The 15,991-nt window shown below is 36.7% G+C and overlaps 1 protein-coding gene and 1 non-coding gene across 2 annotated transcripts; one reads left to right on the plus strand and one right to left on the minus strand.

The window, feature by feature from the left end:
- The first annotated feature begins 1,968 nt into the window (after window positions 1-1,968).
- Window positions 1,969-2,073, plus strand: LOC132282554 (small nucleolar RNA R71). Its single transcript, XR_009471798.1, has one exon. It is a non-coding gene; the product is annotated as a small nucleolar RNA R71 (small nucleolar RNA).
- A 6,192-nt stretch (window positions 2,074-8,265) lies between these two features.
- On the minus strand, window positions 8,266-9,033 carry LOC132271015 (uncharacterized). Its single transcript, XM_059772246.1, has one exon. The coding sequence runs from the start codon at window positions 9,031-9,033 to the stop codon at window positions 8,266-8,268; it is 768 nt and encodes a 255-aa protein (XP_059628229.1).
- Window positions 9,034-15,991: the final 6,958 nt, after the last annotated feature.

The following is a 15,991-nucleotide window of genomic DNA, read 5'->3' on the forward strand; positions in this document are numbered from 1 at the left end:
TCAAAGCATTCACCTCACTTATGGATCCTTCTGTGTCAAAGCCACAACTTTCAAACATTTCACAAAAGCACGCCTCAAGAGGGTCCTTAGATAGAATAGAGGGGAGAGACTCCTCTACGATTTCGTCCAAAACATCCACTAGGAAACACTTGTCTTCATCTTTGGGATGTTGACTCGCATTGAATACATTAAGCTTAACCATCATATTGCCAAAAGAGATGTCCATAATGTCGGATCTATAATTAATGGTGGCATTGGTGGTGGCAAGAAATGGTCTTCCTAGGATGATTGGAATGTGATTGGTAAGATTAGGGACTAGCTCAGTATCAAGTACCACAAAATCAACCGGGAAATAAAATTTATCAACTTTAATCAAGATGTCCTCAACAATTCCCCTCAGTTTCTTAATTAATCTGTGGGCTAGTTGGATTACTACCGATGTTGGCTTCAAGTCCCCTAATCCTAATTGCAAGTAAACAAAGTATGGAATGAGATTAATACTTGCACCTAAATCAATAAGAGCTCTACGAATCTCTTGGTTTCCAATAACACAAGAAATGGTCGGAGCACCCGGATCCTTGAACTTAGGAGGAGTGTTAGACATAATGATAGAACTCACTTGTTCCGTTAAAAGCACTTTCTTAAGGTCCCTTCCTTTGCACTTCCTCTTTTGTGTGTGCAAGTCTTTCAAGAACTTTGCATATGGTGGAATTTGCCTAATTGCATATAGAAGAGGAAGATTGATTTTCATTTGTTTAAACACTTCCATCATATCATGAATTTTTCCTTCTTGTCTCTCAAATGATGAAGTCTCTCTCAAAGCTTGAGGAAATGGAGCTTTTGGCTCATAAGGCTTCTCTAATTAGGGAGATGATGATGAAGATGATGGAATGTCTTTTTTGGAACTACTAGCATCCAAGGGAGTAAGAATAGGATTTTGAATGGGATGGATGCAACCACTAGGTTGTGTCAATTTACTATCCTCCTTAGGTGCCTCTACCTTATTATCCACTTTCCTACCACTCCTCAAGGTAGTAATTGCTTGAAATTGCTCATTTCCAGAAAATTCCGATGAAGGACTTGCTTGCGCCATAAATTGCCCCTTAGGATTGCCCTCAGTTTGACTAGGCAACTTACCTTTCTCTCTTACATTTAAAAAATTAGCTAATTGCCCGATTTGAGCTTCAATCTTTGCAATCAATTGAGAGTGAGAATGAAACAATTGATTCTCTTTTCGAAGATCACCTAAGGCTTATAAGACCTTATCCTCACTCTTAGGAGGTGCTTGATTTGGATTAGAGTAAGATTGAGAATTTGATGCTTGAGGATGAGAGTATTGATTCACATTGTGAGGATAGAATGAAAGACGGTAACCTTGAGAATTATGATTTTGATTTTGGAGATGTGGAGGAACATACTTTGCTTGGTAACCTTGAGTTTGAGGAAGGTTTGCACCATCTCCTTGATTTTTCTATGCAAAGTTTGGATGATTCTTCTACCCAGGATTGTAAGTATTGGAATAAAGGTTGTTCCCTTGATGAATGAAAGTTGCATTTGCTTGTTCTTGAGACTCACTTGGTATGATTTGTCCAAGAAGGCAATTTAAAGTATGGTGAGTGTAACTAGAACAAGTCATGCATATTTCATTAGAAGGATGGGAATAAGATTGAATTGCTGGACCTTGATTCAAAAGGAATTTATCAAATCTTTGAGTAAGATTTTTGACCTCAGCGACAATTTCTATGGAAGTGTCTATTTGACATAGAGCTTTCTTTCCTCCCACATTTGCTAGGTGACTCCCCTAGAAGATGAAGACCTATGCATTGAGTTTTCACTTATTTTTTCAAAGAGATGCCAAATTTCACCTTCATTTCTTTCTATGTAACTTCCGCCACAGGAAACATCAACAATGCCCTTATTAGCATAGGATAAACTTGAAAAGAAACATTGAACTAATTGTCACTTAGGAATGTATGATGTGAACACTTCCGTAACAAGTCATTCAAACGTTCCCATGCTTCATGAAGGGGTTCTCCTTCTTCTTGTGCAAATTCACAAATGGAATTTCTCATTGAATCGGTTCGACTTGCGGGATAGTACTTTTTTAGGAACTCTTGTTGCAATTATGGCCAAGAGGTGATTGTATTTGACCGCAAGTTGTTGAACCAATATTTAGCTTTATCCCGAAGAGTGAAAGGGAAAAGCTTCATTTTTAGGACTTCTTCCATAACATCCGTGATTTTCACGGTGGAACAAACTTCCAAAAACTCATCTAAATGTTTATAAGGCTCTTCATTGCTCAACCCATAGAAAAGGGGGCACATGTTAATGGTGGAAGCCTTAATCTCATAATGATGAGCACGGAAATTTGGCAATTGAATGCAAGTGGGTGCATTATATTGATTTGGAGTGTAATGATTTGGAGTGTAACAATCCCTAAGGACCAATAGAGGATTGAGAGGAGGATATGGCATTTAACCTTGATGATGGTATGCCATTTGACCTTGTTGAGGGTATGTCATTTGAACATATTGTTGTTGTTGCTCACCAATTGGGAGAACAACATTGGCATCCCTAAATTAGGTTATTGCACAACATGATTGATTGGTCTTGGCATTCCCAAGGGTGGATGCACACCTTGAGGATCCATAATATGAACTTGTGGTGGGTGGTGCACACCGTTATGATCTACATGACTAAGATCTACAATGGGATCTTTAATTGGATCTATTGGGTCTTCCATTAAAGGTGATGGAAGATTATGATGACTATCCCTAGTACTACCTCTTAAACGCTGAAGAAACTTCGAGATTTTGATTTACAGGAGCAAGAGGACGATTAAGTGATCTACGACCATGCATGCACTAGAATAAATCAACACACCAACACATCAATTTTTCAACCTCCATATACGATGTTCCCAAACTCCTCAATAATATCAATACACTTAAAACAAATAAATGCCTCCACGCAGGTTGATGCCTTCTACAAGAAGATATGCTTAGACTTAAAAATAAAAAAATTCAAATTAAGCCTCCAATTGGGCTATCCAAAGCATGCAAGATGGTAAATAATTAAAGTACTAAAATTAAAGAGAACTTACAAATGGTTCTTAAGCAACTTCAAAAAAAATTTAATTACTTCAAAGTCCAGTGTTTGCTGCACTTTACTTCAAGTACCTAATTGACAAATATCAAATGAGAAAATAAAAATAAAAATGGCTTTAAAGTAAACAATCAACAAAGAACTAATGTCTAGTTCAATTCTATAAAACCCTTAGATCCCTAGCAACGGCGCCAAAACTATGATGCGACTGAGCGTGTGCACAAAATAATGCGCATCACTTTAGGTTTAGAAATAATGTCAAGTGGGCATCATATTATATAATTTATAAAACCACTAAACACTTATACTATGGAGTATGAAGCGAGTAGGGATCATCCCAAGAGATCTAAACAATTATTGGTTTTCGGAATTGAATTCTACTTTAGTGCTTATGTGATTACTAAAAAGGATTTTTTTTTTTTTTTTTTTTTTTTTTTTTTGTGATGAAAACTAATTTTAAACTAAATGATTGTAATAAAGAAATAGAGTTTAAGAGATTGGAAAGAGACTTAGGGTGTAAGATTCACTACTAAACACATTCCCTAACTCACTAACTTTCAACTAATTGGGGAAATAGTACTATGTAATCTATATGTGGCTAACAATTGCAATGAAAAGTGTAAACCATCAATTTCAAGCATGACTCAACTACCTAATGACAATTAAACTAAGTGTAGTGCAATTCACCAATTCAAAGCATGATTCATCAATTCAAGTTACAAATTTAACACACAATAATCTAGAGGATATGTAATTGTAACAATAAGTATGGATTTCAAACAATTGTATGGATTGTCTACTTACCTAATACTTAAATTGCACTTAACTAATTTACCTGAAATTAAACTAACCAAACCTGAAATTAAACTATTTAAAATAGACATTAACCTAATTGTGTAGTACCCATCTAATATAAGCAATTTCCATCAAATTAGAACACAATTACATCAAATTAATACAATGCATAGCCATCACATGATTCAATTCACAAAGAAATCAAGTGTAAAGATCAATTATCATTCAAAAACATATAAGACTATACGAGATTGACAAAGATAATCAATTGAAAGAATTATTATATATATATCAAGGCTATAACAAAAATTACATAAATTAAATCCCCAAAATAGTAAAAAAGAGAAAAGTCAGGTTACATGCTTAGGGTTGGATAAACCCTAAGTTGAAGAATTAGCCGCTCATGGTTAATGGATGCAAGATGTCAACAAGCCTCATCCTTTAATTCATCTGGCTCCTCTTCTTCTTCTCTGAACTTTTCTCAAGAACCCTAGTTTTCCTCTCTTCCGTGTTTTCTAGAGAGAATATCAATATATCAATTACCGAAAAATAATAATAATAATAATAAAAACTCTTCCCCAAAACTAATAGGTATTGGTTTCCTTAAATAAGCCTTATTGGTCTCCAATAAGTTACAAAATAAGCCCAAAACAAGAAAATCCCGTAGCCAAGTAACTATTAATCCCACAATGCTGTCAGGTGCTAGGGCATTTTTAGTTCTGTGACTAGTAAGGGATCGATCCCCCACTCTCTGGGGGATCGATCCCCTAGTGTTGGAAATTTCCTTCTAGCCTCATATAGCTCCATTTTGGCCCCGGTCTAATTGGTTTGCTTCTTGATCTTTGGGAACATCATTAAAGGCCTGAAAAAGGTAGAATTAACTACTTTTGAAAGATGAGCACACTATACGAACAATGGCTGCGGCCTCTTCTTGCCATTTTCCAAACTTTTTTCAACTGTCTTTACTTGACTCCAAAAAGGTTTTAATGAACCGAAATTAGTCCGTTTGAACCTTATTGACCTGAAATTGACAAAAACATAAATTAGAACTAAAACATGAAAGTAAGATAGATGCAAGGACTAAAATACCCTAGCTTAGGTGCTGAAATGACCTTTGAAATTAAAAGGTCGTGCCGCTAACCGGAGCTCTGGACAGGGGAGCTAGCAGAGTTAAGCATCCACTCCTTGAGCGTTAAAATGAGTTCGCCATGGTTGGCTTCTGTTCTTGCCATAAAATTATTCAGTTCTGAGTGAGTTACATATGGTGCCCCATCTTCTGCAGAATCTGAACATACCTTCCCTTGGGGTCTGAGAGAAGATAGAGCTACCTTTAGCTTAGCCAAGTCATCTCCAAGTGCTTTCAGCTGACTCCTTAGCCTTGAGACCTCTAGAATTAACTCATACTTGGAGGCGTCCATAACTTCAGCTCCCACATCATCAAGTAAATAGCAGACCTCAATGATGGCTTTGTTTGAAGGGTTGAGGATCTTGTCACTTTGCAAGGCCATTTTGATCTTGTCCATGGTAAAAGCCATGACTGAAGGAGATCTAGGTTGTTTTCCAGGTGAGACAGCCCTTGGCTTGAGTTTGGAACTTTCACAAGGTCTATGGGTTGGGGAAACTTTGGTTGGAGATCAAGTAGATGGGTGGAGTGGTGGTTTGGTGAGTGCACTATGCAGTGGTTTGGTGGGTATATTAGGCAGTCTTGGAGTGTGAACATGCTGGGGAAGAAGTGGTTTGTTTGGTAAGAATAGTGGCTGCAAGCAAGAACTGGTGGGTTGGAGAAGGAGGAAGGTATGGAATGTGCCTGGTGAATGTGGAGGATTGGAGGAGGGGGAAGAGGAGGAGGGGGAGAGAGAGGCATGGCTTCAATTGGACAATCTTTAGATTTCAGGGATTTAACTTTCTAAAGGTATTTTATTGGAAGAATAATCAAAAGGAATGGCAGTTGTAGCTAAAGTGAATTAAGACATGCCCTAGAGATTTGCAAGTTCCCTAGGTGTTGGTTTTATTTTCCACTTGAACCAATCCAAAGAATTTTAAAAATAAAATAAAATAATAATAATAATATAAATTGGGTAACAGGGTTTTGAGACAGAAGTAACATTCATCCAATCTTTAGAAAATGAAGAAGCTGAAGATTCAATCTGTTTCTGGGAGAGGAAGGAAAATAATCTGCTTCTGGGAGTAAAAGATATACCACGTAATTACAATGATGTGTCAAACATGTCTGTATGACCTAAAATGAAGTCAATTTAGTATTGTGAAATAAATTTTTTTTCTCCCCAACTGATATATATATATAATGTATGGTGCTGCATTTAACCCATGAAGATCCCATTTCAACATGTGAACCATATCTCAGGAAACATTATGTAAAAGAGTAACAAGACTGTCAAGAGATGAAGTTTGGCACTTACATCAAAAAGATTATAATCATAACACTAAAAGCAAACAGCATCCAAGTTCTACATCAACTAGCCAAAACCAGTCTAGAGGAAATAGAAATACCATATTGATCAAAATTCCGAAACAGTGAACAATAACAATAGACAAGGGCAATGATCTACCATTACAGAAGCCTTCCCACTCACTTCATCTTTGCCTCGGTAAACAGAACGTGGCGATCACACTTTATTTAATTGAAATGGAATGTAAAAGAAATAAAAGGCAATATTGAAAATATAACTTAAGAACCATGAGTTGGTTCCAAATGCAATACTTTAAGAACATGAAATAACCAAAATACCTCTTGCTGGAATACTTGGTTGTTTTATTCATTTGAAAATCCTATAAAAATTCATAATTGCCAAGGCCAGTGAAATGGCCATTGGAAAAATTTCAAGCGTTTCCATAGGAAAATCCTCTTTCCCTTCCAAATGCAACTTTCCTTGGAAGGCTTAACCAACCCTTCATTCGGCTGGTCTTAGTATCCTTTTCTCCCATGCTTCAAAGATTGAGGGGTGGTACGGTTTCAAGTATACCCCATTGATGGGAGACGAATGAGGTTCACCATCTATATCCATTAACTAATAGGCTCATTTTCCTAGAACCCTTTCAACCAAGAAAGGTCCTTTCCATTTTGGAGTCCACTTGCCATACTCTTTATCTCTAGTCCTGAGTGGCAATTTCACTTCCCAAACCATGTCTCCTTCTAGAAAAGACTTAGCCTTTACCTTTTTGTTGTAGGCTCGCAGTACCTTCTTCTTTTGTGCAATGACATGGTCTAAGGTACTCAACCGTACTTCATCAAGGTCTTCTAACTCTGCTAGCATGGCTTGAGTATATTCAGCTGGAGTTAGCTCATTTTGAAAAGCTACTCTTACTAACTTCACTGTCATTTCCATTGGAAGTACTGCATCATGACCATATGTTAACATATAAGGAGTAACTCCAGTACTTGATCTTCTTGAATTTCTATATGCCCACAGTGCTTTTGATAAAAGGTTATGCCACTGCCGTGGATATTTCTCAATCATCTTCTCAATAATGCCAATGATGACCTTGTTAGATGCCTATGCTTGTCCATTTGCCTGAGCAAAGTATGGAATAGAACTTGTGAACTAGATATTATATACATTGAAAAGATCCTACACCATACTTCTTAGAAAGGAAAGACTTATGTCATGGTGATGGTTTCTAGAATTCCAAACCTGTGAATGATATGCTTTTCAATGAAATCCATCACTATTGATTATACACAAGATTTTAAAGGAATGGCTTCCACCCATTTCGTGAAAAAATCTGTGGCCACTACTATATGAGTATGATCATCAGCAGAAGGAGGTATGATTTTTCCAATGAAATCTAACGCCCATCCTCTAAATGGCCAAATCTTTACCACAAGTTGCATGTTGATGGCTGGTACTCTCTGAATAGTACTATACTTTTAACAAGCTTAATAACTTTTGGCAAAATCGTTACAATCTTTTAAAATGCCTCTCCAGTGATATCCGTACTTTCTTAGAAGCCATCTCATCTTTGTTCTAGCTTGATGGGCTCCACATTACCCGTTGTGAACCTCTCCCATGACTTGAATTGATTCCAGCTTGTCCAAACACCTGAGGAGAAGGCCATCCTCTTTGCTTTTCTTGTACAACTCTCCGTCCATTAGAATGAACTGAGGAGCTACAAGCTGAATTTTCTTATTCACATCCGTCCTTGGATTCATCAGGAACTTAATGATAGGGACTCTCCAATCATTTGGATCTACCTCCTCCAAGTCAACATAGTTAACTTCCAAATATTCATTCCTCATTTCTACAGATGGAAGTGGTCTCATTTTTATTGATATTATGGTTTCTTCTACTCCAGGTGGAACTTTTATATTAGATGCTACCTGAACCAGTCCATCTGCCTCTTTGTTCAGGTGTCTTGGCCAATGCTGTAACTGATAATCATCAAATTGAAAGGCCTCAGATGATGACTAAGGCATCTGTATTTTTCAGCTAGCTGGTTGATCACGAGTTTGGAATCTCCAATGATAAGTACACTTCTAGCTTTCATTTCCAGTAGAATTTCCAAACCAATTATGAGTGACTCATACTCAGCCTGGTTATTAGTATATAAATAATCTAAAAAGAAAGAAAATGATGTCTTCCTTTTCCTTGGAGAAATTATGACAATTTCATCTCCTCCTCCATCGCTAATACACGAACCGTCAAAGAGTAATATCCATGGAGAATGTTCGAGGTAGAGACTATCCACCTTGTCACACATTTCTGTTACTATTTCAGTGGAAGGATAATCAACCAGAAACTCTGCTAATGCACGTCCCTTAACTGCTTTCTGTGGAATGTACTTAAAACTAAACTCCATCAAGGACAATGACCACTTTCCAATCCTTCCAGTAATCAAAGGCCTCAATAACATGTACTTAATCAAATCAATTTGAGAAACAATGTACACAACAACCGGAAGCATGTATATTCTTAATTTCATCGCAAAATAATATAAAGCAAGACATAACTTTTCAATTGGAGTGTACCTATATTCCATTGGAGTGAGTACTCGACTAAGAAAGTAAACAACATATTCCTTTCCCCACTCATTATTTTGCGCTAATAAAGTCCCAATGGACTCCTCAGCAGCTGATAAGTATAACCTTAAAGGCCGCTTCTTTATTGGTGGCATCATTACAAGTGGATTGACCAGGTATCTTTTAAGTTCTTTAAAAGCTGTTTGATGCTGGTTTGTCTACTGGAAATCTTCTGTTTCTTTCAACTTCTGATGCTCCTTCTTACTCTGAGTAGGTTGTGCTTCCATAATGGCCTTAGCTTTGTTCTTGTCAACCTCAATTCCTCTCTGATGGACCAGAAAGCCTAAGAAATTTTGAGCTGAAACTCCAAAAACACATTTCAATGGATTTATCTTTAACTTGTGCATCCTCATCCTTCTGAAGGCTATTTCTAAGTTGATTAAGCGTTGAGGCTTTTCTGATGACTTGATGACCACGTCCTCTATATTAACCCCCATAAACCTACCAATCATATCATGGAAAATTGCATTCATTGCCCTTTGGTAGGTAGCACCTGCATTCTTAAGGCCGAACAGCATAACCACCCACTTAAATGTCCCAATGGAACCTGGACATCTGAATGCCATCTTTGAAATATTTTCCTTAGCAATATAGATCTGGTTATAACTGGAATGGCCATCCATAGATGATAGAATTCCATTCTTTGCCGCTGCATCTACAATTGATCTGCCACGGGCATTGGATATTCATCCTTTGGAGTTGCAAAATTGATATTCCGAAAATCTATGCATACTCTTAGCTTGCCATTCTTCTTGATGACTGGCACTATATTTGAAAGCCACTCCACATACCTGGTAGTTCTGATGAAACTCGCCTTTAAAAGCCTTTTAATTTCTTCTTTAACTTTCAAAATAACTTCCTGTGACATCCTTCTAAAAGGTTGTTTGAAAGGCTGGTACCCTTCCTTGACTAGTAGCTTATGCTCCACCAATTTTCTAGAAAGACCAAGCAGCTCATCATATGTCCAAGCAAAGTAATCCTTAAACTCTTTCAAAAGAGAAATCAATTCTTCTTGAAAATTTGGTTCCAACAGCCCACTTATATAAGTTGGCCGTGGATCTTCCTCTGTCCCCAAATTAATTTCTAACAGTGGTCCTGAACCTCGGCCTTTAAATCATCAAGCTTTGCTGGAGCAGACTTTAAGTCTGCTAGTTGAATCACATCCAATTTACCTTCTGGATCTTCTGTGGTTTCTACCAAGTTACTGGAAAGTACCTTGGCACATCGTTTACTTCGTTCCAACCGTAATTCGGCAATGTATGCTTTTAATCCTGTCAGGTAACAATTCACCGTCTGGTTTCTTGCCCTCTCTTTCTTGTGAGCTTCTTCCATTAAAACTATTCAAAGTGTAAGGTGTTAGATGTTGGCTTGTGAGAGGATTGCTAGCCTTGACATCTCTTGGAATAACTCCTTAGCTTCTTCTTCCGTAAGAGTTTTTCGAATTATCGCTGACTTGGGTCGGCCCTTGCTATCTTTTCTAATGAACCTTACTGGCATAAAATCTCTATTGTAAAGCTCAGCATCTACATGACACACTTTAGCAATGAATGGTTTGTTGTCTGCCTCTACAATCTTAACTTCATTGCCATCCCAAAAAATTAGAATTTGATGCAATGTAGATGGAATACAAAAATTGGGATGAATCCATTTGCGGCCTAATAATAAATTATAGGCCGCTATGGATTCCACAATAAAAAATGTTGTCATGGTTGTAACATTTCCAACAGTTAATTCCAATGGAAGGATTCCCTGTGTTTCTACTGAACCTCTAGTAAAACCGCTGATAGCCACATCACTAGGAATTACATCCTCAGTTGTCTTACCCAATTTCCTCATGACATTACTAGGAACAATATTCAGAACTGAGCTATTATCCACCAAGACTCTTGAAAGTGGACATCCCTCAATCAATACCTTTGTATAGAGTGGCTTCAACTGCTGAGTCATTCTAACAGGGGGTTTCTCCAGAACCACCTTCTTTGGAGTTAGAAGTACATCATCTTGAATTTCAATTTCACAAGGCTCTTGGAAAGTGTGACAACCCTGGTTTTTAGGCCAGTGTATCCTGTGATGAACTGAAGGTTGACCTAATAACGGATCCGATATGCGGAAGCGAAAATAGAAAATAAGACTCTAAGAAGTCAAAATGACCTTCCATGAGGTCATGGAACTCAATGAGAATTGACGCGGAAGCAAAAGACCAAAAATATGACAAATAAGCCCCCAGGGGCAAAATAGTCATTTATGAAAACTATGGACTCGGGTGCCACCGAGCACACCACTGGAAGGACAACGAAAAACTAATCAAGATGGACTCGAGAATCACTTGATTCGGAGTCCGGATGAAGAAAATATGAAACTCCAAAGTTTCATAAAAATCACATTTTTGAGTTTGAAATCAATGCAGCAAGGGTACTTCGCAAGGGGTAAAATGGTCTTTTCTGATAAAACTGAATGTAACTGAGCATACCATTAGAAAGACTAGGAAAATTTAAAGAATTAAGACTCAAGAATCACTTGATTCGGAGTCCAGACAAAGAAGATATGAAACGTCAAAGTTTCATAAAAACCAACTTTTGGGTTTAAAGTCAGTGCGGCAAGGGTACTTTACAAGGGGTAAAATGGTCTTTTAAGATATAATTTGATGCAATCGTACATGCCGTTATATAGACCAGCAAAAGCTAATCAACTTAGACTCAAAAATCACTTGATTTGGAGTCGGGATGAAAAAGATATGAAGTCTCAAAGTTTCAAAAAAAACAATTTTCTGGGTTCAAATCTGGGCAGGACCTGCCCAGATTTTTGGACTTCAAATGTGGTTTTGAGGGCTTAAATCACATTTTTTTGCAAAACGTTGTGAACAAACCACCCCCCCCCCCCCCAAATCATGTTTTCTACATAACCATGTCAAGAGAAGATTTTATTTTACAAGTGAAATACCTGAAATGCCCCTTAGATCAGCACTTTTTCCGGAAAAACCTGGAACGACCAGATTTTCCAGATCTGCGAGTTATTTTTGGCATCAAGTTGATTTTTTTTGTAAAAACATGAAGAAGAAACCCCCCTTAAAATCAGGTTTTCTACCCAAATCATGGACGAAAATAAAAAATAAACACTATGAAGTACCCAGAATGCCCCTAGATCAGAAAAGGGCAAGAGGATTAAAAAGCTGCTATATGCATAACAGAAAGCTGAACTTTGCGATCGATTTCCGGCACCAAGACGACCTTTTTTGGAAAAACACGAAAAATAAACCCCCCCTAAAATCACGTTTTCTAAGCGACCATGTCGAAGGAAGAAATAAAATTGATGTGAAAGGTCCATAATGCCCCTATATCAGAATATGCAAAAAAAATACGAAATGAATTCACAAGAGGCTCAAAACACAAACGATGAGGTTTTGCCCAGAAACGACTATGCACGTAAACGTAACTTACCTATTTAGATGCGCTACAATAGTCCATGGCTTAAAAATATAGCCGATGCAAAATCCGACCCCCCAACGGGCAAAAAGGCAAAAATGGACTTGGAATGGAAAACATGGAATCTAAAAATGCAAAACGGGATCAAATGACCATTTGGCCCTTGGCCACACTTCATACAAAATTAATAAGACCCTATAAAAGAATGAAAATGGAATTCCCACACCCAATGCAACCGTGGTGAAGCAATGACTTGCGATTTTTCAAGTTTTTCATAACATTTCATGAAGTTAAAAAGTTACATAGAATACAATATATATGTCATTGGCCTCCGGCCTCATCTCATATATATCAAATACATTGAAAGGAGTGTACTTAAGTACACATTACATACATGGAATCAAACATACATATTTTGACATATAAGTCTACAAAATGACATTTCATGCTAAAATTTGCATGAAATGGAAACTTGAAAGCTACTCAACATCCAAGGAATGCTAGGCTTCACGAACCAAGTCTTCGTACCTGAAATATGCCCCAGTATCGTAGGGGTGAGTAATATAAAGCTACTCGTAGGAGATGAGCATGCATCAACCTAGCATTGTACAAATTTATCACCTTAAGGTGAAACATGTTAAAGGGGCTCATGCCACCTAACATCTATGTCCAAGTGAGACTCGGGGAGCATCCTAAGTTACCTTAGAGTCTAAGCAACAAGAATCATGATATACATACGTGAATGAAACGAATCATGGTTGGGATAATCTAAAGAACACGACAAGAAGAATGCTTGAGCATATATTAACATGAATTGCATTTTCAATACAATTGAACTACGTCTAGAGTAATCCATACAACATAACAAAAGCATATTTGAATACAAGTTAACAAGAATCACATTATCCACGCAATTCAACAACAAAAGAACATGTTATACAATGCAACAAGGTTTAAGTTCTCAAAGCTATCAACTTAGAATCTAAAGCACAAAATAACAGTAGTGGTTTATGCCACTTAACATCTATGTTATAAATGAATCAATAGGATCAATCCTAAGCTTTATTAGAACGTCAAAACATGATTTTCAATATCGATGCAATTTAACCAACATTGGAACTTCCAATACAACGCATAAAGCACAATTTCGCAAAGTTAACATCCTGTAACTTAAAATGGAACGATAAATAAGAAACAACAAGTTACAACATCATCTAGTTATCAACTTGAAAATGAAATACGAAATCAAACAAAGTGGATACTCAGATGTCACGCTGGATCAGACCGACAACATAGTTACTTTAGGGTTACTAGCCCATGGGTAACCTCCCTATGTGCGCACTAGAGTATATATAGAGGGACTATCCCCCGTACTAGAACCACGTCCTAGCCATAGTCAAACAACGACATCCCCAAGTTTCCAAAATCAACAAGTTGTGCAACAACGCATATATCAACAGGAATATGTAAGATAATTAACTATCTACTAAGCACAACCAAATTTGGAAACCTATACAATACATGCTCTAAATCCACAACTAATATGATATGATGAATGTCGAATCTTCAATGTGCGATTCGTTACACGCTATGCATGAAAGATATTAAACACAAAGTGTACAAATCATTACACAAGGCAACAATATATTCAATAAGGAAAATATATTCTCATGAATACAAACATAGCAACTATGTTATCCAATGTTCGAAACATAACCAAATGAATATACAACAAGTCCAAGTCCATGATTTGAATATAGAAACCACTTCTAAAACACAACTAAATCATGGAGCAAATTGATAGAATTTAAATAGATAAACACAATTAAATTCTTTAGATTCCGATCCAATTTCAAATAACCTCAATTTAATACATGTTAAAGGACATGGCATGGTCATCACCTATATCCATTCTAAAACTGAATTAGGTTGTTGGAACAACAAGGTAGAACTTTAATTAAATCATGCTAATTTAATTACCAAGGTTCTAAAGCAACTTCAAATGGTCCACAATTAATATATACTAGTAAACAAGTCATGGCCAATACAGATATCAAGTTAAAATCTTAATTAAGCTAATGGGACCACAAAATATATTTTAATTAATTCTTTTAATTAAAATCTCTAGATTTTTAAACTTAACCAAATGCTCTCAATTTAACATATCTTAGAGAACATGCCAATGACTAATGTAATATCACATTACAAGCTTATTTCATTCAATTTAAGACCATGTGAATTAAAGTTTCACTAAAGTTAAATATAAAACAAAAGTTGCAATTCTCATGCAATAAATCCTAATTTAATACATGTGAACAACCATACCAAAACTTAATTGTCTAGCATGCCACAATACAATTCCAAGTTGTATATCACCATGAGGATTAAATCTTAAATATGGAATTTAATTAAATAAAAGGTTTCAAAACCTAACCGAATATTCTAAATCAAATATATGTGAAGCTATATGGCATGTAAATCAAGAATATCAAGTCGGAATTTAAATAGAGTGAATAGTGCACTCGGGGCAAATTAATTAATCAAATTAATTAATAATTACTAATTTCAAAACACCTCTAATCACTTTCAAATTCAACTATGTTGGAGAGCATGCTAAGGCCTAATTTAATATGCTAACACATATTGATTTTAAGCTAGTTAAGGCCATGTGAATTAATCTTTCACCTAAGATAAATATTAAATAAAATCTTTAATACTTATTCAAATGTTCCAATTTTAATACACGACAATGAGTATATCAAGGGGCAATATAAAATCATGCTACATGTTTAAACCAAGTCATGAGCAACCGGGAAAATTAAATCCCGCACAAGAAAAATAAATAATAAAATCTCTAGATTTTATATTTAATCATGCAAACAAGTAGTATAAGCATCACAAGCATGCTATATAACAAGAATTTAAACCTAAAATATCCCCTACCTCAATTTGAGATGAAAATCTCAAATGCCATCAAAACGGAACGGCTCCGAATCCGACGAAACTACTAGGTTTTGTCGGGGACAACGCCGTGAACATAACCCCCATGAAAGCCCCATCAAAATCATAACTTGACCTCAAAACCAAACTCAAGAAATGGTTAAAACTGAATTCTAATAAGGGGGAAAGATAGAGCACGGCAAGGGGAATAACAAACGTTAAGGCCGAAGACTTTCCATTAAGGAAAAGTGAACCAAAAGAGGAGAGAGAAGATGGCAGCACCCCTTGGGCTGCCATGGGAGGTCCAGGTCGTGCATGAAGAGGGGAGAAGATGAAAAATGAAATATCTCCCCCCCCTTTTATAGAAATCTCAAAAAGTGCCCCGAACGGGCTCTGCTGGGTCCGAAAAAGTAAAATTTGAGCAGACACGCTCAAATGGCAAAACTTTGTGAACGAAAAAGATTCAAAATGATAAAATATGAATAGCGGAAGAAACAACATCAAAAACCGAGTTCCGTGCAGAAAGTTATGCCCCGAACAAGTTCGGCGGCAACCGGGTCCAGAAACTCTGAAACTGGAGAAAAACAATTAGAACGGAATTCTATGAATTTAAAAGTCAACAAAAAGTGAAAATGAATCCCGTACGAGGATCCAGGCTCCAAACAAGACATTTTGCAATAACTTTCGTTAA

Source organism: Cornus florida, unplaced genomic scaffold, assembly GCF_030987335.1.
Source record: "Cornus florida cultivar Cherokee Brave unplaced genomic scaffold, ASM3098733v1 CherokeeBrave_3.0.0_Hap2_Chr01, whole genome shotgun sequence".
In the NCBI taxonomy this organism is placed as follows: Eukaryota; Viridiplantae; Streptophyta; class Magnoliopsida; order Cornales; family Cornaceae; genus Cornus; species Cornus florida.

Bases quoted from the DNA above. Each gene is read 5' to 3' on its own strand.
- LOC132271015 (XM_059772246.1), bottom strand. From the start codon at position 9,033: ATGCCACCAATAAAGAAGCGGCCTTTAAGGTTATACTTATCAGCTGCT.